The following is a 27,178-nucleotide window of genomic DNA, read 5'->3' as shown; positions in this document are numbered from 1 at the left end:
GCCACCACACCCCCCCCTCCACAAAGCCCCGCCCACAACCCGCCCTCCGCCTCCTATAGGACGACCGCCTCACGCCCCGCCCCCGATCTCCGCCCTTCTACAAAGCCCCGCCTACATCCCCGCCCTCCGACACCTATAGGACGGTCCCCTCACGCCCCGCCCCGCCCCGCGGCCCTGCCCCTCCACGCCCCGCCCTAAGGCCGACCCACAACATCCCTCTCCACTCCAACACCCCATCCCCAACTCACGCCGCCGGGACCCCCTCGAGCCCCCGCGCTCGTTGCGGGCTCGGAGGGCGCAGCTCGCCCATTGGCCAGCTCGGCGCAGGCGGGAAAGGTGGCCAACGGCTCCAGCTGGCCCTCGGGGTGCAAGGATGGCGTCGGGGTCCAGGTCTCCGGTGCCTGAGGACTCGGACCGAACCATGAGCCCCGGCGGGCGAGGCGAGGAGGTTGTCTCCGCGCTCCGCCGGGACTTGGCGGCGGCGGAGACCCTGAAGAGCAGCGCGTCCCCGGTGCGATCGGTGGTGGCCTCCTCTCGCCCGGTGAAGGGGAAAGCGGGCCGGGAGGCGGCCCGGCGGCGGCTGCAGCTGCTGCCCGCGTCTCAGGCCGAGGACCCGGGAGAGGGGGCCGCGGAGGAGGAGGAAGAGCCCCTTCCGTCGGTGCCCGAGGAAGAGGAGGAGGAGGAGGAGGCGGCGGCGGAGGAGGAGAGGGCGGAGGCGCAGCCATTGCCGCCAGTCTGCGTGTCCCCCATGCGGGGCATGTGGCGGGAGGAGAAGGTGGCGCTCTTCTGCGACGAGGTGCTGCGGGGTTGTAAGGTGAGGATGGGAAGAAATCGGGCCAGAGTCCAGCGCGGGACCTTGTAGGGGCTTAGCAGGGGAAATGGGTCCAGAGGGTACAAAGAAAACCTGCATTTCCAAAAAGTCAGATTGACTCAGCATTTATAGGTTTATACCTTATTAGGTGTGCCCAGGCCCTAACCTAAAGGAGTAACTATTACATTTCCGGCGGACTGAAAATTCATCAGTTAAGGAGGCAGCTCTAGTAGTGTGTTTTCTTTCTTTTTTTTCCTAGAGCTTCTAAGAAATGAAGATAGACTTTATCAATGTGCAGGTATACATCTTAGTTGATTCATTTAATAGTTTGTGCACAAACATAAGGATGAGATTCCATTTGGTAGCCTTGGATTTTACACTACACTGCGATGCTAAGAATGTTTACAGCCTGAGAATGGTTCGCACACGTCAGTTGACGGTGTGGAAAGATGTTTTGTATAGAACATAGATACGGTACCGGAGAATACTGAATAGAGCAAATATTGTATGTTTCTGCTTTTCAAGCAGAAGAACTTATGTACCAAGATATTTATGGCAGTGATATTTGTAAAAATTAAAAATTAGAAACTGCCTTGGCCAGTGTGGCTCAGTTGGTTGATGGTTGTCCCATCGAGGTCGCCAATTCCATTCTGTCAGGGCACATGCCTGCATTTCTGGCTCAATCCCTAATAGAGGGTGTGCAAGAAGCAGCAGATCCATGTTTCTCTTTCTCTTTCTCTCCCTCTCCTTTCTCTCTTTCTCTTTCTCTCCCTCTCCTTTCCTCTCTAAAATTATATATATATATATGAAATATATACATTATGAAATATAATGTAATTAGAAACTAATTTCCAACTAGAGGGTCAATAAAGAACTTGTGGCTTCATATGTAATGGAAAACCATGCACATGTAAAAATTATGTTTTCAAGAACTATAAATATGCTTATGCTATAATGTTAAGCAAAAAAAATCAGGAGAGAAAACACTGATTCATCTGTATGATGAATATATACATAGAAAAAAGACTGAAAGGAAATACACTAAAATATCAACAATGGTTATATTCTGGCTGCCAAGATTAGGGGTGAATTTTTTCCCCTTATATTTTCTGTATTTTTCAAATTTCTCTGTATCTTAACCATATTTTATAATTTGAAAAAAAATTTATTTTTAAAAACACCTGTAAAACTAGGACAGTATTAATGATCAACTTTAATACTGAGTGTTGGAGAAGGGTATGTTTCTTAAAGGCATTGAAAGATGTTTATATAAATTATTGTCATTAATTAAACATGGTCAAATGACTGAGTTTCATTTTAGGTTAGATTATCATCCTTGAAGTAGCTGAATTTAATTTAAAAAATCAAATGGTAAAATATTTATTGAAGGTTTAATATACTCATTTGCTATACAGAATGGAGTGCTATTTTAAATTTTTATGTACTGAATATATTTTAAATAGTTGTCATTACATCATTAAAATTCAGAAAAAATAACTTTTTACATATGATAATTACTGTGTTTATATTTTCCATTAAATGTAGATTCAGTTCAAATCTATTATTTCCCAGGTTTTTCATTATTTAAGAGTATATTGAGTCCATTTTTAAAATAGAAATCAGTAAAAATATATATAAATCTTACCTATAAATAATTTTACTTAAATATGTACTTTTTTCTTTTGCTAGGCAGAAGATGCTGATGAGACTATGAGTAACTACCTATCAGAAAAATTAAAGTTGAAAGACAAATGGCTTGGAGTCTGGAAGACTAACCCTGAGTTATTCTTTCTGAAATATGAAGAAGCTTCTATCCCTTTTGTTGGTATACTAGTTGAGGTAAATAATTTTGACCTAATCTTTGTTCTTTTGAGTGAAATTATCAGTTCTTTTTAAGATCAAAATATGACCTTATTAACTTGGAGCTTTGAAATTTAAACAGAAGTTGGCAAAAGTTTACTTGTATTTTAAATTTCTAAGCAAATTAGTGTAAAAAGAAGGTAAGAGGGAATGTTAGCACCATTTACTTATAAAAAGTTACCATTAAATATAACCTAATTTACAATACTAGATAGTATTTAGCCTAGTTTTAACTGCTCAAATAATGTAAAAATAATGAAAACCCATTTCTTAAAAATTAGTAATTTAGGCTTTCACAAATTTGGGGCTTTCCCCATCATTTCCCTTCTTTATTTATCTCAATTATGATATTTAGATAGATAGGAAAGAAAAAAAAAATGGGTCAGAAAACTACCGTTATAATTTGAAATTTTTTCTTATGAAAAGTACCTTTTAATATAATACATCAACTTTCAAGCCTTCATCTGATAATATTTTGCTTTTCTATGCCTATAGGTTAAATATTGTGGCATATTTGATGTCATATATTTGATTCCCTTAAAGATCAATATCCCTGTATGGAAATTAACATTTACAATCACAAATGGTACTCCTGCCTCAGATTAGATATTTCAAATCTGTAGTTTTAATCATGAAAAAAACTTGTGTTTGCAACTCATAGCATTGCATACTACCTGAAAACAATTCTGTGTTCTATGGAAAAGTAAGTTACTGGTGTTTTTACAGATAAAGAACACCATATTTCCAAACAGAGACTACCCTTGCCAAGTTGTATCAAGGCAGATTAACCCCACCACCAGAGTGCTGTGAGGAACTCCCCTCCCCGCCCCCCTCCGCAATGTCAGTGTAGACTACATGGGGAACCTGGACTGCCACCTTGCCAGTAAGGAGAGACTCCTGTCATCCCTGCAAAGGGTATCAGAAAAGGTCTCGTGGAGAATCAGGACTTTCTCCCCGCTCCTCCCAATGCTGTCGGGGGAGGCATCGGGGGGAGCTCTAATGAGGTGCTCCTCTCTCTCCCAGCCTGAGTGCTGGTATCAGTGGAGGCCTGATGGGGAACCTGAACTCCCACCTCTGAACAGCAGTAACAACACCCCCTTCCCCACCCCAACTGAAGATCTGGACTTCCATTCCCACTAGGCAGTACCAAGGTGGCAAACCCCTTTTTGTGCCAGGTTGATGTCAGAAGAGGACTGATGAAAGATTTAAATAAGATCAAGAATCTAGCATAGTACTCAAAACGTCCAGGTTTCAATAGAAAATCATGTCATCAGTTGTAAGAACCAGGGAGATCTTAACTGGGATAAACAACAAGCAGCAACATCCAGATGATGCAGATGTTAGTTAGAATTTTCTGACAAGGATTTAAAGTAGCCATCAAAGTAGGCTTCAGTGAGCAATTCTGAATGCACATGAAACAAATGAAATACCAATCTCAGCAAAGAAACAAAGTCTCTGCAAACAAATGAAAGATACCCTGACTCTGCTTCTCGAATACAGGCAGTAAGGCATATCCCTCCAGGGAGGAAAACCACAAGATTTTTCTATGAATCAGCTCAAAAGTAAAGATACGGATATATGGAGTTCCCATGGAAAGAGCCTGGGTAGAACCTAAGAATAGAAAAAAAGATATTTTCAATTATGTGAGATCTCTCAAAAGTTATGTCCAATGTACCCCTCAGGAAGTTAATGGATGTTCAGTCAAGGAAGTAAATCAAGAAATATGAAGACATCTGATCCAAAATACAGAGAGGTCAACATAAGAGAGAAGCAAAGGGAATTCTCCGGATGATGGCGAGGTAACAGCTATGCATGTAGCAGGTCTGAGAGCCAGTTCAGATTGGAACTGGTCCAAGAACTCTGGGAAAGAGTGCTTCAAGAAAATGAAACTGGTATTTCATTTGACACACAACCTGTTGTTATTTTGAACATATTGAAAGGAGATGTATACAACTCAGGGAATTTGGGGTTAAATTAATGAAAGGCTCACAGAAAACAGCAAAGAAAAAAAATACTATTATTGACTCCTGAGAAACCAAGTTTGTTCAGGAAAGGAAAATGAATCAGTTTACACTGTATGGTTCACCTGTGAATGGCATTTTCAAACTTAAGGTAAATACTGAATTCTAAGCTTTAACAACATTGGTAGATGGAGGACCAGGAGAGTGTGGGTATATGTGATGGGGGTGGGGAAAAATGAATGAAACTAATAAGCCCAGTCAGCATGACTCAGTGGTTAAGTGTCGACCTATGAACAAGGAGGATACAGTTCGATTTCTAGTCAGGACACATGCTTGGGTTACAGGCTTGATTCCCAGGGGGCGTGCAGGAGGCAGCAGATCAATGATTCTCTCTCATCACTGATGTTTCTTTCTCTCCCTCTTTCTTCTCTGAAATCAATAAAAATATGTCAAAAAAAAAGATGACTAAATTCTTTCAGAGTCAGGAGTCAATATATAATGCCAAAAACTGAAACAAAACAAAATGTAAGTGGCAATATAAGGATATTTTTTTAAAAAGAGGTAAATGTCAAAGTAATCAGCTAAAAGAATTACAAGTGTTTGTCTCTAAGGAATAAGAATTAGAGCAGTAGTTCTCAACATTCCTAATGCCTTTAATACAGTTCCTCATGTTGTGGTGACCCCCCCAACCATAAAATTATTTTTGTTGCTACTTCATAACTGTAATTTTGCTACTGTTATGAATTGTAATGTAAATATCTGATATGCAGGATGTATTTTCAATGTTACAAATTGAACATAATTAAAGCATAGTGATTAATCACAAAAACAATATGTAATTATATATGTGTTTTCTGATGGTCTTAGGCGACCCCTGTGAAAAGGGTCGTTCGACCCCCAAAGGGTCGCGACCCACTGGTTGAGAACCGCTGAATTAGAGGGTGATGGGAGATTATAAAGAAATTGTATTTTTTATAACAAACCTAGTACAGCCATTTGATTCTAAAATATATGCGTGTATAATACTGATTTAAGAAATAAAAACTAGCCAAAACCGGTTTGGCTCAGTGGATAGAGTGTCGGGCTGCGGACTGAAGGGTCCCAGGTTCGATTCTGGTCAAGGGCATGTACCTGGGTTTCGGGCACATCCCCAGTGGGAGATGTGTGGGAGGCAGCTGATCGATGTTTCTCTCTCATTGATGTTTCTATATAACAAACCTAGTACAGCCATTTCATTCTAAAATATATGCGTGTATAATACTGATTTAAGAAATAAAAACTAAAATTTTAAAATATTTATTTTAGGCAACTTGTACACCACGCCAGAGCTCATCATCTTGTTTCAGAGTGACTGTTTCTGTTGCTGAGCCTTTTTCTTCTAATATTGCAAATATTCCAAGGAATTTGGTTAATGAGGTTTTAGAAGAACTAGAGCATAGTGTGCCTCTCTTGGAAGTGTACCCTGTTGAAGGACAAGATTCTGATATACATGATATTGCTTTGGCCTTGGAAGTTGTAAGGTATTAGAGCTTTTTACTTCTTAAAGTTAAAATTATCATATCCAACATTTTAATTTAACATGTAAATTTTGTTCATACAAGCACTTTGTGAATATTTATTGATTTAATTTTACTCACTTAATTCAATTTATCTATTTTTAATGAACATATTTGTAACTCTTAGTTAAAACATTCTCTTTTGAAGTATTATATATGGGCAATAAACGTTTGCTATTTTCAACTTTGCATTTTACAAAAATTGAATTAAAGAATTCTGGCAATAAGTAATAAGTTTTGTTCATATTTAAACATCTTACATACATCAGATTTCATTTTTTCACATTTAAGGGCATTACAAATACTCGATGTTATTCCCATTATGATTGCTTCTTTCAAGTCTGGTACAATTTGAGAGAAGCCATCCATAAACTTACTATAGATGGGGGCATGTTTCTGTTTTTCTAATGCTTTCCTGCTTTCAATATACAAATCTGATGATATCTTAAGTGTTACTTTTTTTTGGTGAATAAAATAACCCAAATCTATGAAATCTGAAACCTGAAATTTATAATTTCATTTCAAGCAACATTATCTTTTTTTAAAAAAATATATTTTATTGATTTTTTACAGAGAGGAAGGGAGAGGGATAGAAAGTTAGAAACATCGATCAGCTGCCTCCTGCACACCTCCCACTGGGGATGTGCCCACAACCAAGGTACATGCCCTTGACCGGAATCGAACCTGGGACCCTTTAGTCCGCAGGCCGACGCTCTATCCACTGAGCCAAACTGGTTAGGGCTCAAGCAACATTATCTTATCTGTAGTAACCTAAAATAGAACCCAGATAATCAAATTTTTAAAGTTTACCTTTAATAGTAGTTCATTGAAAGGTCATTTAAAAATATTTTTCTGCCCTGGCAGTGTGGCTCACTTGGTTGGAGCATCCTCCTGTATACTTAAGGGTGTCTGGTTCAGTTCCCTATCAGGGCACATGCCTAATACACCAAATGATGTTTCTCTCTCTCTCTCTCTACCCACTTCCTATCTCTCTCTCCCCGTTCCTCTCTCTTCCTCCTCCCCTTCCTTTCTCTAAAATCAATAAAAAGCATGTCCTTGAATGAGGAAAATAATATATTTTTTTCTTAACAGTTAAAATTCATGCAAAGAATTTTTACATCAGAATGCCTTAATTCTAAATGTGGTACTCACTGTTTCTGATCACTTTCATCTTGATTTATCTTAGGTTTTTTTATGACTTTCTCTGGAGAGACTGGGATGATGAAGAACGTTGTGACAATTATACTGCTTTGATTGAAGAAAGAATTAATTTGTAAGTATACTTAAAAACTTGTTCAGGCCCTAGGCGGCTTGGCTCAGTGGATAGAACATCGGCCTTCGGACTGAAGGGCCCAGAGTTTGATTCCGGTCAAGGGCATATGCCTGGGTTGTGGGCTCAATCCCCAGTAGGGGGCGAGCAGGAGGCAGCCGATCAATGATTCTCTCTCATCATGGATGTTTGTATATCTCTCTCCCTCTCCCTTTCTCTCTGAAATCAATAAAAATATATTATAAAAAAAGAATATCTAAAAAACAACTTGTCCAGCACATTATATAAGATAAGCATTGTAATTATATTGATACTTTTCAGGTGGTGTGATATACAAGATGGAACAATACCTGGTCCTATCGCACAACGTTTCAAAAAAACTTTGGAGAAATATAAAAACAAGCGTGTCGAGCTCATTGAGTATCAGAACAATATTAAAGAGGATCCCTCTGCAGCAGAGGCTGTTGAATGCTGGAAAAAATACTATGAGATAGTAATGCTCTGTGAATTACTGAAAATGTGGGAAGATTTACGCCTCCGGTAATACTTTGCTCTATTTTATTTTATTCTATTTTAATGTTTTTTATTTCAGAGAGAGGAAGGGAGAGGGAAAGAGAGAACCATCGGTGATGACAGAATCACTCTGTCATCCTGTACACTCCCTACTGGGGAGCGAGCCCGAAACCTGGGCATGTGCCCTGACCAGGAATCGAACCCTGATCTCCTGGTTCATAGGTCGATACTCAACCACTGAGCCACATTGGCCAGGCAGTTTGCTGTATTTTAAATGGAAACAATTTGGCTGCCTCATAATTTCTGCTTTTCTAACCAACATAAGTTGATAAGTTGTTTTTGATGATAAATAAAACAATGTAGATTTAACCAGCGCCATTCTCCTCTAGAATACTTCCAAATGTGTTTAAATATTTTTACATTGTTATGCAGCAAAATATATATTTTTGTCTTTTCTTTGTTTTTAAAAGAGGGGAAACGGGAATTCTTGCTCATAGTCTCCAAATTCATAGAAAATCTTGGAGTCAAAGAACTTCTATTTCATACAAAATTGTTAAACCCCTTTTTTTGTGTTCTACCTTTACTCATTCTTTGCCTTAGGAATTCTGAGCAACATTTTACTTATCTGTGAACGGTGAGCCTAAATCTTTCCTTTTGTATTTTCTCTCAAATTTGACCTGTTTTATAATCACTAAGAATCCCATCCCAGTGTTTATTTTTGATGTTTCCTTGTTATTGGGATTCCTGTGTAAAAAAACCTTGGGGTTACTTTGGGAAAGCAATATGGATATGATTTTTGAAATCCACTTATCTAGAAAAGCAACTTTAACAAAAGTTGAATTTGAATACAAGTTATCATCACTAGACTTTAGATTCCAAGGGCATAGGGCAGGGGTGGGCAAACTTTTTGACTCGAGGGCCACAATGGGTTCTTAAACTGGACCGGAGGGCTGGAACAAAAGCATGGATGGAGTGTTTGTGTGAACTAATATAAATTCAAAGTAAACATCATTACATAAAAGGGTACGGTCTTTTTTTTTTTTTTTTTTAGTTTTATTCATTTCAAATGGGCCGGATCCGGCCCACGGGCCATAGTTTGCCCACGGCTGGCATAGGGCAACACAGAGTTTTCTCATCTGAAAAATTATATAATCACATAGAATCTAATTCTCTGAGCGGTGGAGTGAGTTAATTGATCAAACCCTTCCATAGATAATTATAAAATCAGGACAAAATTTATTAAAGGTATTCAACTATTTTAAGGCACTATGAAATGACCAAAAGCAGGCAGCAACCAGAAAAGTTTATCCTTGAAATGGATTTATCCTTGGAATGGGTAAAAAATTGAAATTTGTGGCTTTTTGGTGTGAGGGTAATCATCAATTCTCATAGCTCTGGCAGCAAAAAGTGCACTGTGTTTGAAAATGACAAAGGACAGAGTTTGAAGGCTAGCAGAGCACCTGGAAACTCAGGTGGGGTACCCAGAAAATAAAAGAGGTGCCAAAGGGGATCCACAAATTGAGCATAAACTCTGCCATTTCAAATTCTTGGTTGACCTCTAAACTATGCTAGCATTGGTGAGGCAGAGAAATGCTAAAAAAAGGAACCTGAAAATTGAGAAAACTAAGCAGAGATGCCAGCTGCTGCATACCTCAAAGGAAAAAGTTTGCATTCTTGGACCAGGCAAGTTAAAACTGCCTCGTACATAGAATACAAGACTAACAATCCTCAGAAAAACAACACAATCCAGAGTTACTGAAATATATTATCCCAAATCTCTAGTTCAACCAAAAATTAATAGACATGCAATGAAACCAGAATGTTAGCTCATACTTGGAGGGGGTGGGGGGAAGACAGTTAATAGAAACTGATTTTGAGGGGACCCAGATGTTGGATTTATCAAAGACTTCAAAGCATGTATTATAAATACGTTTAAATAATTAAAGGGAAACATGATTACAGAATGAGAGGAAAATACGGTGTTAATAAGTACATGGTCAGCTTGGACATGTTACCATGCTCACAACAAGAAAAAGGATTTCAGACAATTAACTCAAAATGATCCATAGGCCTACACATAAAACAATACTATAAGACTTTCAGAATAAAACACAGGCAGAAACCCAGATGACCTTGGGTTTGGCAATGTTTTTATTTTTTATTTTATTTTTGGCAATGTTTTTAGATACAACACTGAGTATGACAGGAATGTTCTATATCTTGATTATTGTGATTGAGTTAAATGTGTGTAATCACCTATGAAACCTCATGAAATGATTCATTTAAAATGAGTGTTGTGTAATTATACCCTAATTCAATTAAAAATCACTGATATATATGTTTGTTGTTACAACTAGGATTGTATGACATATGTCCTGAGTGTAGGATGCTTTACTCTTTGAGCAACTAGTAATCGGGTATATGGTGCAAAAATGTATGAGTAGTTCCCTTTCTCAATATCTAAACCACTTGCTTAAGTAGTTATAAAAATGCTGAGTGTTTGATTTTGAAATCTTAAATGAAACTTTTGCTTTAGAGGATATTGCTAATATGTTGGAATTCAAATTTTAATAACTTGCATGGCAACTTCTTAAAACCAGTTTCCTGAAAATTCTTCACAAAAATATTTGGTAATTGCAATAAACCTGAAAAATACTGGTACTAAAGCTGCATCCCGTTCAGCATCAAGCAAAGTGCTACAGAAAACCCAAACGTTTTCACCTAATGAGATTAATGGCAAATCGACATCTATTGGAAAAGGAGTGTCCCTTCGGCTGACAGGAATGATAAAAAGTTACATTCAAAAGCTTTTTTTCTTTCTTTTGATGACACTTAAATGAAATGAGATAGAACACAGGAACTGTAAAGAAAAGGAGTAAGAAGAGAAAGAACAAAAGTAATTAGAAGTGCTGAGTAGCAAACAATATAAAAACAACTAAGAGAAAGCTAGAATTGTTCTTCTGGGAGGCCAACAGCCAACTATTTCTATGGAGACCCTATCCTCTGAAACAAAACAATCTGTTAATTGAACATTACATCTGAAATTAGACACATCTTAAAACATTCTTATGCCTCAGTGTCACAGGCATAACCCACCTCTGCTCTGTGCAATGGATTATGACAGTACAACAGGAAAAGTGTCTACTGTATTGAGAAATTGAGGGGAGTGAGGTATTAACTGTAGTGGGTTGCATGCAGATTTCAAGTACAAACCATTAAAATGAAAAGATTTTAGAGTTCAAGGGGTTAAACACTCAGTTATCTAATGAATATTTTATTATTCTCAAGTTGCTCATTGCTCTTGAGCTTAAAATTAGTGAAACCTTTTTCTCAAAGATGCTTAGTGCCAAGTTTTTATTTTCTAAGCAAGTGTAGGTTAAATCTTTTTTCATTGTTAATTTAATCATAAATGTTTTTAACTCTAGAGTCCATGGACCTTTTTTTCCAAGAATTCTGAGGCGTAGGAAAGGAAAAAGAGATTTTGGAAAGACTATAACACATATTGTAGCAAAAGTGATGACTACTGACATGGTAAGAAATACACTTCATTCTTACTTGTTCATTTAAGTTTAGCTGTGTATAATCAGAAAAGCAGCACTTTGAAGGTAGGGTTCTTGCCTGGCTCAGGAATGCCATATTTCCCCCATTTCATCCAGCTTAGTGATTGGCATATAGTAAGTACTAAATGAATCAATGTCAACAATTATTTGCTGAGTACTAACCTTTGTTGTCAGGCACTATGCTAGTAGAATAGAAAGGATGGGAAACAAATATGAGAAAGCATGCATGTGAGGAAGATACAATGTTGAACCAGACCCACACATCACACATTGTACAAGTTTGAATATGGTGGAGATATGAACAAGTAGGCAATTACAACAAAGAATGATACATGCTATGATACGGGTATGTACAGGATGCATATAGAATGAGCACATAAGCCTGAATTAGCAAGTCTGGCAATGCTGGCTGGGAGAAATAACTCAGTTGAAACCTAAAGGAAGACTATAAATTTAAGCAGCCCAAGAGGGGAAATGTTCTAAGTCTAAAAGTAAATATTTCCATCTCAACCTCTCAGTAGCATTTCACAGTTCTCTCCTGGAAATATTCTTTTTTGTTGTCTTGTTACTATACTCCCCTGGTTCTCATTCTTTCTAGATGCTTCCCCCTCTTCCTTCTATCCATTAAATGCTTGGTACTTTTGCTGTACGATATTATCCCTAAGTAATTGATCTGATCTCTATCTGATCAGTTATATATACTGATAACTGAAAATGTGTCCACTGCCCATTGCTCATCACCACTCTATCTCAAAGGTACTTCAACTCAACTGTCCACAATTAAATACATGACCTTCTTCACTGACTTGTTTATATTCTAGAGTTCCCTGTTCCAGTAGATGGTTCCACCACCTACCCAGTTGCTAGTTATAATTTTCTGAGAGTTATCCTATCCCCCTTCACCTCCATGTATCCATTTTGATGTATATAACATTCTTTCAAGAGTCGCTGCACATCCTTCAACCCTCAACATAAACATCATGCCCACCTTTCGCAGCCTTCCAGGATACATTAGACAGCTGTGTACTTTCACAGCACCCTGCCCTTCCCCTTATCACGACTGTGTTTAATACTTGTTGGTATCTATTGAATGTCTGTCTCTTATTAGAATATGAGCTTCTTGAGAGCAAACAGTATATATTTACCATACATCCCCCACCTCACATCATGCTTGGCACATGGTGCTCAACTGTTTTGGTTAAATAAATGAGTGCATGTCTGACAGAGTACGGTGTGTGTGAGAAACAGTGAAGTCATTAGGTAAAAATGAGGCCATCGCCTTGGTCAGTGTCCTCAGTGGTTAGAGCATTGGCCTGCACACCAAAGATTATGAGATCTATTCCCAGTCAAAGGGCATGTACCTGGGTTGCAGGCTCAACCCCAGGCCCTGGTCTGGACATGTGTGGGAGGCAACCAGTCAATGTGACTCTCACATTGATGTTTCTTTCTCTTTCTCTCTAGCCCCTGCCTCCCTTTCACTCTTTCTAAAAACCAATGGAAAAAAAAAATCGCAGATTAACCAAAAATTTCAATTTTAAATTAAAAAAAAATGAGGCCATCATGGTGAGTCCTAACCTACTCCTATAAGAAGATATATGAATGATATTGCCATTTCTATTGGGAAAAGAATAGGTATTTTCTGAGTATATTTCCAGCTTCCGAATTTTATTTTAAATGTCCTCACTCTAAAAGGTGCTAATAATGAAGCCCTCTACCCTTTTCTACCCCAAGTAAAAATTCCTAGTACTTTTTTTAGTCCTACAATCTTTTATATGTAAGATTTTGTGGATTTATCAAAATTGTAGGGTCAGTTCGAGTTAGAAAAAAAAGAAGTATATTGGAAAGGCATCTGGTGTCATAAAGACCTGGATCTAAAGCTTAGATTTACTGCTTACTAACTCTACCAGTATGTCCTTGGGCAAACCATTTAATCTCACTGAGTTTCCACTTCCTGAACCTTTTAAAGGCATAATAGTACACCTCAAAGAACTATTGTGAAATTTAGGAGGTAACAGGTAAAATTCAAAATATGACTTCTAACACACATTATTTAGTAGCTGTAAAATTATTAATGATCATAAAGAAAATCTAACTATCACTCTTTTAAATGATGGACTAATACTTTGAGCATTTAACATAAATACATATAATAATTCAATGTATTTCCTATACAAGTCTTGGGAAAAGCACGTTACCAGTAAGTTAACTGATTAAAATGACCTCTCTTAATTTAATCTGTTGTTGAAGGTGTGCTGCTTTATTTCTTCTTTTCAGGTAAAGGACTTATCTTCAGACACATTTCTCCAACAGCATGATGATTTGGATTTGGCTTTGGATAGTTGTTATAGTGGAGATACAGTAGTTATTTTCCCAGGAGAATATCAAGCTGTCAATCTTGCTTTATTGACTGATGACATCATTATAAAGGGTTAGCAGGGCATCCTTTGCATTTTTATAGCAATGTGTACTAGGCAAATTGTATATTATAAGCATGGTTAATGAAATTCTTAGGAATTAGAACACAGGTTTATTTTTCACAAAAATCCCTTATGTGCCTTTTTACAATTAAGATTTTTCTCACCTGTCATGTGTACATTGCCTGTACAGGTGACCTTGTCTGGATATACCGTACCAGAGCAAATCAATGAAGACTGCTTCTTCCCATGCTAATGAAAACCTATTGACAGTATTTTCTATTAGGACCATCTATATTTTTACTAAACTTTCTTTTCATCTATCTCCACTGCACTTAATGTCTTTTGTGGGAAAGTCCAAATATAAGGCTATATTAAAGTATATTCAGCATTTTCTTTAAAAAGTTAATTCACATGCAAACTTACTAAAATAGTAGAAAAGCAGAGCTTACTTTTTTTTAAGGATCTGAATATATTTAGTAACTATTCTGCCCTTTTATATTGAAGCATGCATATTCTCACTGTCTGGCCAAAAGAAAAGAACAGGTGACTTAAAAGTTGCCTATCAACATAAAATTTTCACTAGATCTTGATGATTGTAATCAGTATTATTTTGCTGAAAACTACTACTGGATAATAAAGATCGTATTTGTAATTTTTAAAAAATTTGTAGCCTTCTTGAAGATCCAACCCTTATTTTTGGATTGATGTTAAATTGCTTTGACTACGCCAGAGCAAAATTATGGATATGATTAATCTTATAACCAAATTCAAGAGTCTCTGCCAGTCCTTTTTAATATAATTTATTGTGGTTTTAAAAATAGGTTATGGTAAGATACTTTTTGAGGCTTAGACATTTGTAGATGATTACTGATTATATAATTTAGGGAAATATGTAGTGGAATGAGTATGTTAAAGAAATACCATAGGTAGATTTAGATTGATTTTAAACCCAGATTACATTATAGGTAAGTATCTAATTAGTTAATAACTGAATTACATATATTATTTATTAAAAATATGTGAAAAACTTAGTAATAGCAAGTATTATTGAATAACAAAGGGCTTTTGACTTTGGTACTACTAATGTAATTATGTCTTTGTTCCAATGATTCAGGAGTTGGAAAAAGAGAGGAAATTATGATTACTTCTGAACCTTCCCATGACAGTTTTGTGGTGTCCAAAGCTGCTAATGTGAAACTAATGCACCTGTCTTTGATACAACAAGGGACAGTGGATGGCATTGTGGTGGTGGAGGCTGGTCACATGACTCTGGAGAACTGTGTATTAAAATGTGAAGGAACAGGAGTGTGTGTTCTTACAGGGGCTTCTTTGACAATTAAGGACAGTGAAATAATCGGTGCCCAGGTATTTCATTTTAAAACTGTTGCTTTCTATACTATAGATATAACTTTGAATGATCTTAGTATGCAAAGAAAGGGTAACAGTTACTTCATCTTTGAATTATTAAGCTTAGAAGCTGATGAAAATAAACAAAATGAAGACCAGTACAAGAGTGTCATAGTATACTTAAAAGTGAACTGCCTAAGTCCAAAGTAAGGAATTATTACTTTGTGTTAAGTGTGACTTCTTTTTAAAATGTAGAAATCAGTGGCTATAAAATAGATTATGAATCAGTTATCTGATAGTTTATTTTAAAAAAACAATACTCATAAACTATCAGACATTGCTGTAAGGTATGTACTTAGTTGTAACAGCTTGAGTCTTCAAGTAACAGAAAATTTAATGAGAAACAAGATTAAAGGAAGCAGAAATCTAAGAGGACTTTTCCATTAAAATGAGTAAACAGACTTTAGCAGCATTATGAGGGAGTTAGTAGAGTATATGTAAGTAAATTTTTACAACGGAAAAGAATTGCTTAAAGACTCCCTTTTAGAGACTTCATTTGAGTGGGAGAGCAACATAATAGACTGTACGACTTCAATCTTTTTTCTAGGCCTAAGATTTTCTTAGCACAGATAACAGTTTCCCCCATTTTAAAAACATCTACAGCCCTAACTGGTTTGGCTCAGTGGATAGAGTGTTGGCCTAAGGACTGAAGGGTCCCGGGTTCGATTCTGGTCAAGGGCATGTACTTTGGCAGCTGATCGATGTTTCTAACTCTCTATCCCTCTCCCTTCCTCTCTGTAAAAAAAATCAATAAAATATAAAAAAACAACAAAAAAAACTATGGAACATTCACAAATATACTGTTTTTTTAAAAAAAAAAACATCTACACAATAAATTGTTGCTTGCACTATTGTGTATTTTCATGTAACTTAGTGTGTTAAATTGCTAATATGGGATTACAATTTTGAAATCTAAAGGAAATTTTGGAGAGAAATGTGTTTTACTGACTGTTGTATTTGCTTTGCATTGACAGGGTGCTGGTGTTGAACTGTATCCTGGCAGCACAGCCACTTTAGAAAGGAATGAAATTCATCACTGTAATAACTTCAGAACCAATGACAGTTCAAAAAGCATCTTAGGTGGTGTTAATATGAAGGTATTCTTATATTCCTTAATATAGAATTGTTATGAAAATAATTAGAAAGCTACTAAAATATTACTTTTAGGCTTAAAATTTAGTCTAAATGTTATTACTGATTTGGAAAATAATAATATAAATAATTAAGATATGGCTTAAGTGATGGCTGGTAGGAAACAATTTTAGTCTTATAATTTAATAATTTCAACTTGAATTTTAGCAAATAACTTCAAATATGAGAAAGTGGTAAGTTTGCTCTTATAAAAATGTTTTAAATTTTTCAATGAGCAGATGCACAATACATTTAGGAAAGTAAAGCAAGTTAAGGGAATAATATATTAAGAAATATTTTATATTACTTTCAAACTTTGTAAAATAATTTAAATCAAGTAAAACATTAATGGCAATAGTTTATAATAGTGAAATGCCTTCCCATTCCTTTCTATTTCTATAAATTCTACCTTTCTAGATACCTCTCTAGACTTGTGTAGCTAATGAAGTTTTTCCATAGAAATCTAGTTTACATATTAATTAAAATTTTCATGTTTATCATTTTCATTATTTTTGAAATAATTTATTTTCCCATTTATCATATTAAAAGTAAGCTTCATGGTATTGCTGTAACCCCATCTAGAATCATTTATCTTTACCAGTAACTGATAAAAAAATAAGTCAAAAACCTCATTTAATGTTTCCTCAGTAAACATTTTTGTAGTTAATATTCCATTAACCCAGTGTGAGGAAAATAACTTGTTCAAAACTGAGATTCTGTTGTCTAAAAGAAATGTGTACTCCCAAGAATTAGTTCTAGAGTTTATGACATGTTCATTAGTTCATATTTTTATAGACATTATTGAAAAACTAATTTCTTTGAATACTTTCACAGGTTCTTCCTGCACCCAAATTGAAGATGACTAATAATCATATTTACAACAATGGCTATGGAGTAAGCATTCTTCCACCAACTGAACAGTTTTTTATTGTAGCAGAAACTTGCAACAAAGGGGCTGCTTCAGGAGACAAAAAAGATCAAAATAGGCTCTCCAAAGTAATGCAAAATCTGAATCTGGAAATGAATGATAATAAAATGGAAGCAAACTTAAAGGGGGATATCAGAATAGCCACAAATTAAAGCACTGGGTTTATGTTCAAGTTTTATATTTCAGAGAGTTTAATAAATCTCATCTCCCACAAAAATTGTAGTTCTAATTAAATTCAACTTATTTAATTAAAAACATTTAAACATGTTCATGTTTCATTGAATGATTCATTGTAAGATTTTTTTAGCCCGGCTGGTGTGGTACAGGGGTTGAGCATTGACCTATGAACCAGGAGGTTACAGTTCAATTCCCAGTCAGGGCATATGCCAGGGTTGTGGGCAAGCCCCGGTATGGGCAGAAGGCAGCTGATTGATGATTCTCTCTCATCCCTCCCTCTCTGAAGTCAATTTAAAAAATATATGTAAGTAAAAGAATTTTTTAAAATAAGTTTTGAAATATAACTCACAAATCATTAAATTCATCCTTTTGGGTATACAATTCAGTGGTATGTAGTATATTCTTAGTACCAGGTATATGGTACCACCATCATTGCTAATTCCAAAAGCAAATGTGGTTTTAAATATTGCTTTTAATACTCTTAGTCCAATAAGAAGCATTTTGTGTTCTATGTGGAGAATATTACGTTAATTTTACAGTTAATTCCTGATTCGTTCCCATTTATGTGTTAGTAACTGGAATAAGATTAAGATAGCCCCATAGGATCAGGTTCAACTGCAGGAAACAAACTCAAAATAAGAGAGATAAACACTATAATGATGTATTTCTCCCTCATATTCAGTAAGTCCAGAGGTATCAGTACAGGCTACTTGGCGTAGGGCCGTGTTTCATGCTAGAAATTCAGGTCTATGTGAATAGTGTACTGGCCAGTATTTGTTGCAAGAGTAACAACTCCACTCCAAAGCTAATTATTCTACTACAAGTAATAATATCACTTGGTGTACTTTTGAAACAGTAGTTTTTCCTCTGTTTTAAACTAACAGATGTAACTGGCATTGTAAAATTATTGTGTAAGATCAATAATTACATTGCCTATATTTGGTGTAATATTTTATTTTCTCTTGTATTAAACGAAAGCCAAGAAAATATCAAGTTAATTTTAAGGCAAATCTTTACTCCTTAAAGAAAAAAATACAAACCGGTACTTTAATAATAGATCGTTATATTTTACATAATATAAACAAAATCACTAATGTGACTATATGCTTGGTTTCCTTAAACTACAATGAACCACAGGAATAGGTGAAAAATGGGTTTACTTATTAACAGCAAATAAACAACTTGGGAAAACAGGTAGCATGCATTTTTTGTTTACTGTCTATGCATAGGCCCCAACATAACCAAGCTTTAATAGCCACCACCCCCCCTTGTTTGCCCAAAGTAGTCACTCCCATAGCCCCCTCTGCCCCCTCCTCGCTGGAATCCCCCCGATCCTCGGTAGCCCCCTCCACCACCGTAGTCTCCTCCCGCACCACCTCTATAGCCCCCTCGGGAACCTCCTCTATAGCCTCCACCTCCACCATAGCCTCCCCGATAGGAGTTGGAGCCACCACCATAGCCACGGCCATAGCCTCCACCTCTGTAACCTCCGGTGCCGTAGCCTCCAGTGCCATAGCCTCCACCGCCATAACTAGAGCCTCCCCTTCTATATCCACTTCCATTGTCATATCGGGCCATCTTGGGAGGACGTGGACCATCTCCATACCTACGAAAAGCACAAAGCCACGACTTTAGCAAAGGATCCTTAATACTTCTCAATTAGTCACAAAATATAAACATTTAGTCATATTTGAAAATGTAACGCATAAAGGGAATAAAACCAACTGCACAAGTAAACTGAAATGAAATACATCTGCTATTCCGAAACTGATACAGGAGGAGGCATCAACTGTAACCATCCGTTTTTCTAAAACTCTTTCTAGTTCATTCTCAAAGGTCTTCAATTTTGGCAGTATATCCTTGCAACTTTAAGACAGTTCATTTTCACTCAGTTCAACTATAGAGGATTCTAATAAACAATAATATGTTAGGAAGAGGTTCCTGGAGTTGGCAATAAATTATTTGATCTTTATCACCAAATATTTTCCTGCATTAACTTTGAAATATGTTTCTGAAAATGTCTGGGTAATGTGTTTACGCTTAAATGTTTCATGTGGCTTTGAAACAAAGAAAATGAGGGGCAATGGCAAATTGCAGAACTCATGCCTCGCCAACAACACCCCAAACAGCTATTCCTCCCATGCAGCTTTGAGACTAGCACTACCAATTAATTCAGCAGTGGGCCAAGTCAGGAAGTGGCCAGGATCTGTCATCATACCCTCGCTACACTGCCATCTCCCTATTTCAATCCATCACCAATTCCTATTGCTTTTTCTGCACAGCTGTCTAATCTATTCTCCCATTTCAATCCTCCCTATTATAATTCAGGCTCCATCTTATTAATACATCCTAAACTCGGTCTTACATTTATCCCATCCTTTCTATTTTCTGGACTTTTGTCCTTCACAGAGCAGATTATATGTGAAGCACCCTTGATCACCACCCCTTCCTGCCAAAAGTAATCACTCCTCTTCTAAACATCTATGATAACTGCATTTGTATCTGCATATGACATTTTTTTGCAGATTTATTTTTGAAGAGTCTCAATAATTCTTCTATACATGGGACCTACTGGGAGGACCACAGTATAATTGACCCTTGAAGAATATGGGGGTGAGGGGTATTGACCCCCCAACACTCAAAGCACATGTAACTTTTAACCCCCCCCAAACTTCAACTGTCCCTCAGTATCTGTGGGGGATTTGTTTCAGGACCCCCCACAAAAGGTACCCAAATCTGCAGATGCTCAAGTCCCTTATATATATAAAACAGCACAGAACAATGAATACAGTCAGCCCTTTGCATCTGCGGATCCCCAACTGTAGATAGGAAATACTGTTTTCGATTGCGGTTGGTTGAATCCTTAGATATGAAACCTGGGGGATCTGGAAGGCTGACTATATATTCATTTTAAAAAATCTGTGTATAAGTGGAACCACATAGTTTAAACCCATGCTGGTCAAGGGTCAACTGTACAGCATTATAAATGAGAGCACTGTTTCAGGAGCCATGTGGCCTTTGAACCCAGCTTTACCATTCATTACCTGTGCAATTTTGGGTTGTTACTTTTCTTATACACATTAAAGGGAATAATCTATGTACATCATAGGTAGGTCAAATATTAGTGAGAACATATCAGAAAAGCACTTAGCATAGTGCTTAACACATACTGTGTGTTTGATCAATAAATTTAAAAAATGAACTCAGTTATAGCCAGAATGGGGAACCAGAATCCATAAAGCACATAGCAGTTTTGTACACCAAAAATATCACAGCTTATAACTAGAAAACATTTCATTTTATAAAATTTTAGTTTGTGTATTACTGTTATTGTAACTTAAAATTTTGTGGTATGACTGTGGTACTGTAGTTATGTTCTTAAAAGATACATGGAGTTTACTGGTGTAAAATGTCATAATGCCTGCAACTTAATCACAAATGATTACATAAGCTAAAGAAGTAATATATACACGAAAGCAAGTGGCACAGAATTCTGACAATTAGTGACCCTAAATTAAGAGACTATATGGGTGTTCACTATACTATTTTCTGTAGACATCAGCTGTTTTCAAATAAAAAGCTGTAGGCAAAGAAATGTTTAAAAGATGAAAAGGATATGAAACATTTAAAAGAAATCCCACACTTCTTTAAGATACCATGTTCTTCTATTTCCGCAAGATAAACCCTGATGCTTTTCATTTGAAGCAGCAGCAATTTAACCCAGCACCATCATTTTTTTCCTTTGGAGATGGCAAAACAATACTGTGGAAAGTGACTGGGTCCTATCACTTTATCATGTGAGCCACCATGGACTCTACACAGAAGGCATACCTTGTTGGACTGCGTTTCACAGATGATGCATTTTTACACAACAAAGGTAAGACGCTCCACCAGCATAAAGATTATGACTCACTGAAGACTCAGATGATGGTTAGCATTTTTAGCAATAAAGTATATTTTTTAACTAAGGTATACACATTGCTTGTTCAGACATAATGCTATTACACACTTAAAAGACTACAATATAGAAGCATTAACTTTTATATGCGCTGGGAAACAAAAACCTCATGTAACACCCTTTACTGTGGAGGTCTGGAACTGAGCCAACAATGTGCCTGTATATGTACTTCAAGGTCCCTTAGGAACTCTAACATGCACTGACAGAGACAAAAGTAAATATCCTTATTCTGAGTGTGTTAATCAGAACCAAATTCCATATTCAGCGTATGTCTAGAACTTTAATAACAAGGCCTCTATCAACAAACTGGGGCTTTTAGGCCAGTGCAAGATTACTGTCCTCTGCTTAGTTCACAGAGAAGTTACTGTGGTACTGACCGTGGACCGCCAATCATAAGGTTGATACCAGCAGCCGAGGGCCTAGAGATCTGGCGGATCGTGTTCAGCATACGTTCATTTACGGGGTCCAGCTGGCTGATGATACTGGGCTTCTGGGTCACCTCGACAACCAGAGCCTCCATGGCTGCTCGGAGAGCAGTGATACAGGCAGCAGCTTCATGAGATATTTGCAGCCTGATCCTAAAGTAGAGAAAAATGAGAGGGGGATACATAGAATCATCAAGTCTATCAAGCAAATTTCTGTTAGCAATACAGAGCACTCAGCCTCCAATGAAAGAAATCAGAGATTCAGACTGTGAACTTTTATAAGTTGCCAAGGATATGACTGAGCCTACTAACTGTTCATTAAGTTTTATCTCATTTTTTGCCAAGTGCATACTATTTGCTTACCCTTAGTCTCTAACCAATATATAGAGAGTACATGAAAGAGGTACCCATGTTCCGGTGTGATTCTAATTCCTTAGTGTAGTATTCATGGTGATAGATGCCTAATGCATCTGCTCCTCCTAATGCTATAGTCGATTTAAGACTTACTACCAAGTATAAGCTGTACTATCAAGATTATAAAGGGAATGAAGAGAATGATAAAGTTACAGAGAACCTTTGGTGCCACCAAGTTTTGCCATTATTTGTTCTACAAATTAAGTTAGATCAGCAACTAATTTTATCACATCTCACAATTCTCAAAACTGACTTTGGAGTTGATATTTGAAAACCCATACCAGTCATCTACAAGCACAATCTGCCCATCAGACTGGACTTTCTTGGAGGCAAAGAGCAGCAGCTGCAGGGGGGTGACTAAGGTCATGCCTTTAGCAGAGATAGCCCGGGTTCGAATCTGCAGATGGAGAAAGACACGAAGTAAGAGTTGACATGCCAATTGCATATCAACTGCTATGTAATGATAATGCACAATGCTTTAAAAATTAAAACTCATGTTCCCACTTCACATTAATAAGTAAAGACAATTTGAATTTTCAACCTAAACTTTTCTAACTAATCTTTTCTTACCTTTTCACCAAATACAAAGAAGGGAGATGGGTACTTCACGTCTTGGCTGCTAAAAGGACAATTAACAGATGACTTGTGGATAAGTGCGTTACGCCCTTCAGTGGTGAGAATCTTTCTCTTTTCCTTATGATAGCACACGTTAGGGTACACGCCAAAAGCCAGAAGAGAGATAACAACATCTAAGTTATTATCTGGTCCAGTGTTAGTAAACACTTGTGTCAACAAACAATCTGTTAAGAGGAATGGAGTAAAAAAAAAAAAAAATCAGATACTTGGCTAATCCTCACATTGCATATAAACTCTTTAAGAAGATTATGAGAAATGACTCCTCAGGCCTTTTTTCAAACAACCTGCCTAACTTCTCTCCTCAGCACGCTTATAACCAGATTAAGTTCAAGAAGAAATCCTGCTGAAAATCCACCTTAAGAAAACTAAAACGTCTTATGTGTCTTATACACTCAACCATAAGATAAGCTTGGGGTGATTACTTAAACACACACACACACACCAAAACTATTCTCTACTCTTAGAATAAGAGACTGGCAGGACCAAAGTATTCCTTCTGATGGTCTAAAACAGCTGTTTCTTCTGGACAGACAAGTGACGATCCAAGGGAACCCACTGGAATGAGAAGGATGTTCCCCACTCCAGACTATACTATGACAGTGGTTCTCAACCTTCTGGCCCTTTAAATAGTTCCTCATGTTGTGACCCAACCATAAAACTATTTTCGTTGCTACTTCGTAACTGTAATGTTGCTACTCTTATGAATCGTAATGTAAATATCTGATATGCAGGATGGTCTTAGGCGATCCCTGTGAAAGGGTCATTCGACCCCCTAAGGGGTCGTGACCCACAGGTTGACAACCGCTGCTCTATGAGGACTTCACCACCATCAGAAGGGCCCACAGCATAGTTTGTTCTAGAAAAACCTGATTTCCGGTCTTAAAACCTCCTAACTGAATTTGAAAAAGTAGTAGAAACTTCTGTGCCATTTCTTCATTGATAAAGTAGGGTAATAGTATCTGCATACAAGACTGTTGTGGCCTAACCGGTTTGGCTCAGTGGATAGAGCATCGGCCTGCGGACTGGGAGGTCCCGGGTTCGATTCCGGTCAGGGGCATGTGCCTTGGTTGCGGGCGCATCCCCAGTGGGGGCTGTGCAGGAGGCAGCTGTTCGATGTTTCTCTCTCATCGATGTTTCTAGCTCTCTATCCCTCTCCCTTCCTCTCTGTAAAAAAAATCAATAAAATATATTTAAAAAAAAAAAAAAGACTGTTGTGAAGATTCTATCATATGAAAAATGCTTTCCCTCTTTCATTTTATTTCAATTTAAAAAATTACAAATTTAGTCAGCTTACAGTAGAAGAGAACTACTTTGGTTAGTTTAGATCATATCCTTTTAAAATTTGCCATCTTGCCCATCAGGTTCTAACGGGTCCTACTTTTGGTTTATGTTCTAGTTCTCAATGATTTAAGAAATAATTTTGCCTATTAATCTAGCTGGGGGAGAAAAGTATAACAGCTCAACTTCATGTCAAGAGAAGACAGCTGGATTACTGTTTCTACATCACAAAGTCCCCTGTAACTGTCTACACACTAAAAACCTTAATTAAAGCCACTTAAAATGTAACATGGTAGAGTTCACTTCATGTCTAAGAATAAAGACACAGACACATTGATGAATCACTTCATAAGCCACTATTTGAGGTTATTTAGCACACCACTCATTCTAAGAGTACTGAAAGGTAGACCAATGTTCTTCACAAAATAAGATTTAAAACTCCCCAAAGTATTACAATTTTTAAAGCATCTATCTTTTACATTATTATTTGAGCATCATAACCTTTTGCTTCCTTTTTAAAATGACTGAACTGCCCTGGCCGGTTTGGCTCAGTGGATAGAGCCCATGGACTAAAAGGTTCCGGGTTCTATTCTGGTCAAGAGCATGTACCTAGATTTCAGGCTTGATCCCAAACCTAGTCAGGGCACGTGTCGGAGGCAACCAGTCGATGTGTCTCTCTCACATAGATGTTTCTGTCCCCCACCCCCTCCTCCCTCTCACTTTCTAAAAAACAAAAACAAAAAACAGTGGAAAAATATCCTTGGGTGAGGATTAACAACAACAAAATAATATAAAATAAAAATAAAATGACTGAACTAATGTGAAAAACTGATTCCCACCATAGTTCAAATAGCTGGAACACAGAAAGCACAGGGTCAAAGTCAGAAGCTGAGACAGACTGCACTGTTAGTGTGCACTACATAAATTCCCTCCAGATGTGTCTTAAGACTGTAAGAGTCTTACCTTCTGGAAATCCAGAATTGATCAGAATCTCTTTGAGCTGAACTTTGGCTTCCCAGGTCATTCTTAGTGTAGCCATATTGAGCCTTTTGTGCTCACAAAAACGTATCTCTGCTTCTTCTCCACCCATTCTAAAATAAGTATAAGAGTCATATTCAAAGCCCAGGGAATTAGATACAGAATAGAAACCAGAGACAGTTCACCCAAACCTTACAACTATCCTCTTTCAAATCCTTACCTAGCATCATCCCAAGCTTGGAATACTGATAAAAGGGCCACATGATCAGAAAATCTGGTTCCAGCAAAATTTCGATGGACATAGCCCAGTCGCTTTCCTTCACTGATGAAAGGCTCAGGAAAGCAGGTGGCAGCGGAGATGGTACAGATAGCATCTCCCACACTGAAACAGAGACAGGAAAAGTCAGTCTCATTCATTCTTATTCCAGCACCTTGGACAGTATACTGTGGGTCAGCGTCTTGACTGGCTATGACACTGCTTTATTAGCACTGAAATTGGCTTAACAGAGAACTTTACAGCTGCTCCCTCCCGAAGCAGAATAGGAAAGAATAATGAACGCTGATATTAATGGATGCATATTTATCATAAATGATGACTAAGTAGTCAGTGTATAGTTTCCCTTTCCTATTCTCTCTTACCCATATTCTCTCTTACCCATTTTACCAAATCTCTTAATCTTCAATACTTCTGATAAAATACACCCTTTTTCCTAATGCTATTTCTCTTTCAGGGACAATTACAGTTAACCAACCTCCCGAGCTGTACCTTCTAAGAAACCAGAGTTTCCTCCCCCAGTGAGTTGTGTCTAGGTGTCCATCTACTTCTTGTTCTCATTTCATATTTCTTTCAGTGTCTAAAGTAAGCCACTTGCCTACTTAAAAATGTTCAGTTTTTCTTCTATCTGAGCCCATCCTGTTTTTAAGGGGAGGGGAATAAGATTTTGAAACTATCCTACCATTTTATTTAACTATCAGCAATAAAACAAAGCACTTACTAGAAAATACACCCCATTATCATCATTTTGCCAAAACGAGGCTCAATGGGGAGTTTAGCCAGGATTCGGCCCAGAGGAGTCAACTCATCATTGATATCTAATGCATCAAGCTCTGTGGGAAGAAATTTCTTTGTGAGCAGAAACAGTAACGAACACCCTTTAACCTAGACAAAGATGAAACATTTCTTTATAGATTAAGATTAGGAAAGTGCACTTGAGCTTTTATCACTTGTCAAGCCAGCTGCCAGCACCAGCCAACAATTTTTTTCACTCAAATATTCTGGAGCACCTAATATGAAGATGTACTAGAATTAGGCCTTGTAGGTTGTAAAGCTGAATACGGTCCATGAGAAGTCTATAAATATAGTAATAAATATTAAAAGTACCTATATACCAAAGTCTGATAGCATCTATACTAATAAAAGGGTAATATGCAAATTAACCATCACCCTGAGACAAAGATGGCGACACCCATAGCCACAAAGATGGCAGCGCTGGCCGGAGCCATAGAGCCGGCAAGAGCAGGCAGGAGGTGGCTCCTGCTTGGAGCGAAGGTGGAAGGCAGCAGCCAGAGCGAAGGCCCAGGTCCCGGAGGGAAGCTGGTGCCAGCAGCCAAGGGAAGGAAGGCCTATTCTTGCACTAATCTTCGTGTATCGGGCCTCTAGTCTATTGATAATTCTGAGAAAAATATCTTGAGAACAAGTCTGAAGTTTATACAGCAGATGAGTACTAGACTCAGCTCCAATACCCTTGTTTTTTCCACTATACTACAACTGCTTCAATCAGAAGTGTGATTAGAAAAAATAAGTGTTCTAAAAGATGTACATAAAACATTATCATGAGTAATTGATGTTCTGATTAAATATTGGTTAAGAGGTGACATCTTGCCTTTTCTCCATTTTT

At 37.4% G+C, this 27,178-nt stretch overlaps 2 protein-coding genes and 1 long non-coding RNA gene across 4 annotated transcripts in view; 1 reads left to right on the top strand and 2 right to left on the bottom strand.

Moving 5' to 3' along the window:
• Positions 1–206: 206 nt before the first annotated feature.
• On the top strand, positions 207–17,683 carry SHCBP1L (SHC binding and spindle associated 1 like). Of its 2 annotated transcripts, XM_006088994.3 has the most exons (10): positions 207–814; positions 2,501–2,650; positions 5,938–6,152; positions 7,375–7,461; positions 7,780–7,998; positions 11,397–11,502; positions 13,806–13,959; positions 15,063–15,313; positions 16,330–16,452; positions 17,321–17,683. In XM_006088994.3, the coding sequence occupies exons 1-10, from the start codon at positions 374–376 to the stop codon at positions 17,564–17,566; spliced, it is 1,992 nt and encodes a 663-aa protein (XP_006089056.1). In that variant the 5' UTR covers positions 207–373; the 3' UTR covers positions 17,567–17,683. The 2 variants fall into 2 exon arrangements, with proteins under 2 accessions (XP_006089056.1, XP_014311574.1); XM_014456088.2 differs by lacking the exon at positions 7,780–7,998.
• On the bottom strand, positions 5,913–7,786 carry LOC111826097. Its single transcript, XR_002829347.1, has 2 exons — positions 7,341–7,786; positions 5,913–6,094 (listed from the first exon to the last, which is right to left on the bottom strand). It is a non-coding gene; the product is annotated as an uncharacterized LOC111826097 (long non-coding RNA).
• A 902-nt stretch (positions 17,684–18,585) lies between the features above and the next one.
• DHX9 (DExH-box helicase 9) overlaps positions 18,586–27,178 on the bottom strand; it is a 46,141-nt gene continuing 37,548 nt past the window's right edge. The window contains exons 22-28 of the mRNA XM_006088993.3: positions 26,276–26,385; positions 25,501–25,662; positions 25,266–25,393; positions 22,959–23,188; positions 22,670–22,785; positions 21,927–22,127; positions 18,586–19,197 (exon numbers count right to left, since the gene is read on the bottom strand). Coding sequence (XP_006089055.1) covers positions 18,840–19,197; positions 21,927–22,127; positions 22,670–22,785; positions 22,959–23,188; positions 25,266–25,393; positions 25,501–25,662; positions 26,276–26,385 — 1,305 coding nt within the window. The 3' untranslated portion in view covers positions 18,586–18,839. The remainder of the gene's footprint in view (positions 19,198–21,926; positions 22,128–22,669; positions 22,786–22,958; positions 23,189–25,265; positions 25,394–25,500; positions 25,663–26,275; positions 26,386–27,178) is intronic.

This window comes from Myotis lucifugus, unplaced genomic scaffold (genome assembly GCF_000147115.1).
Source record: "Myotis lucifugus unplaced genomic scaffold, Myoluc2.0 scaffold_54, whole genome shotgun sequence".
Lineage (NCBI taxonomy): Eukaryota > Metazoa > Chordata > Mammalia > Chiroptera > Vespertilionidae > Myotis > Myotis lucifugus.
The sequence above is the reverse complement of the archived record's forward strand: the minus strand, read 5'-3'. Positions and strand labels throughout refer to the sequence as shown.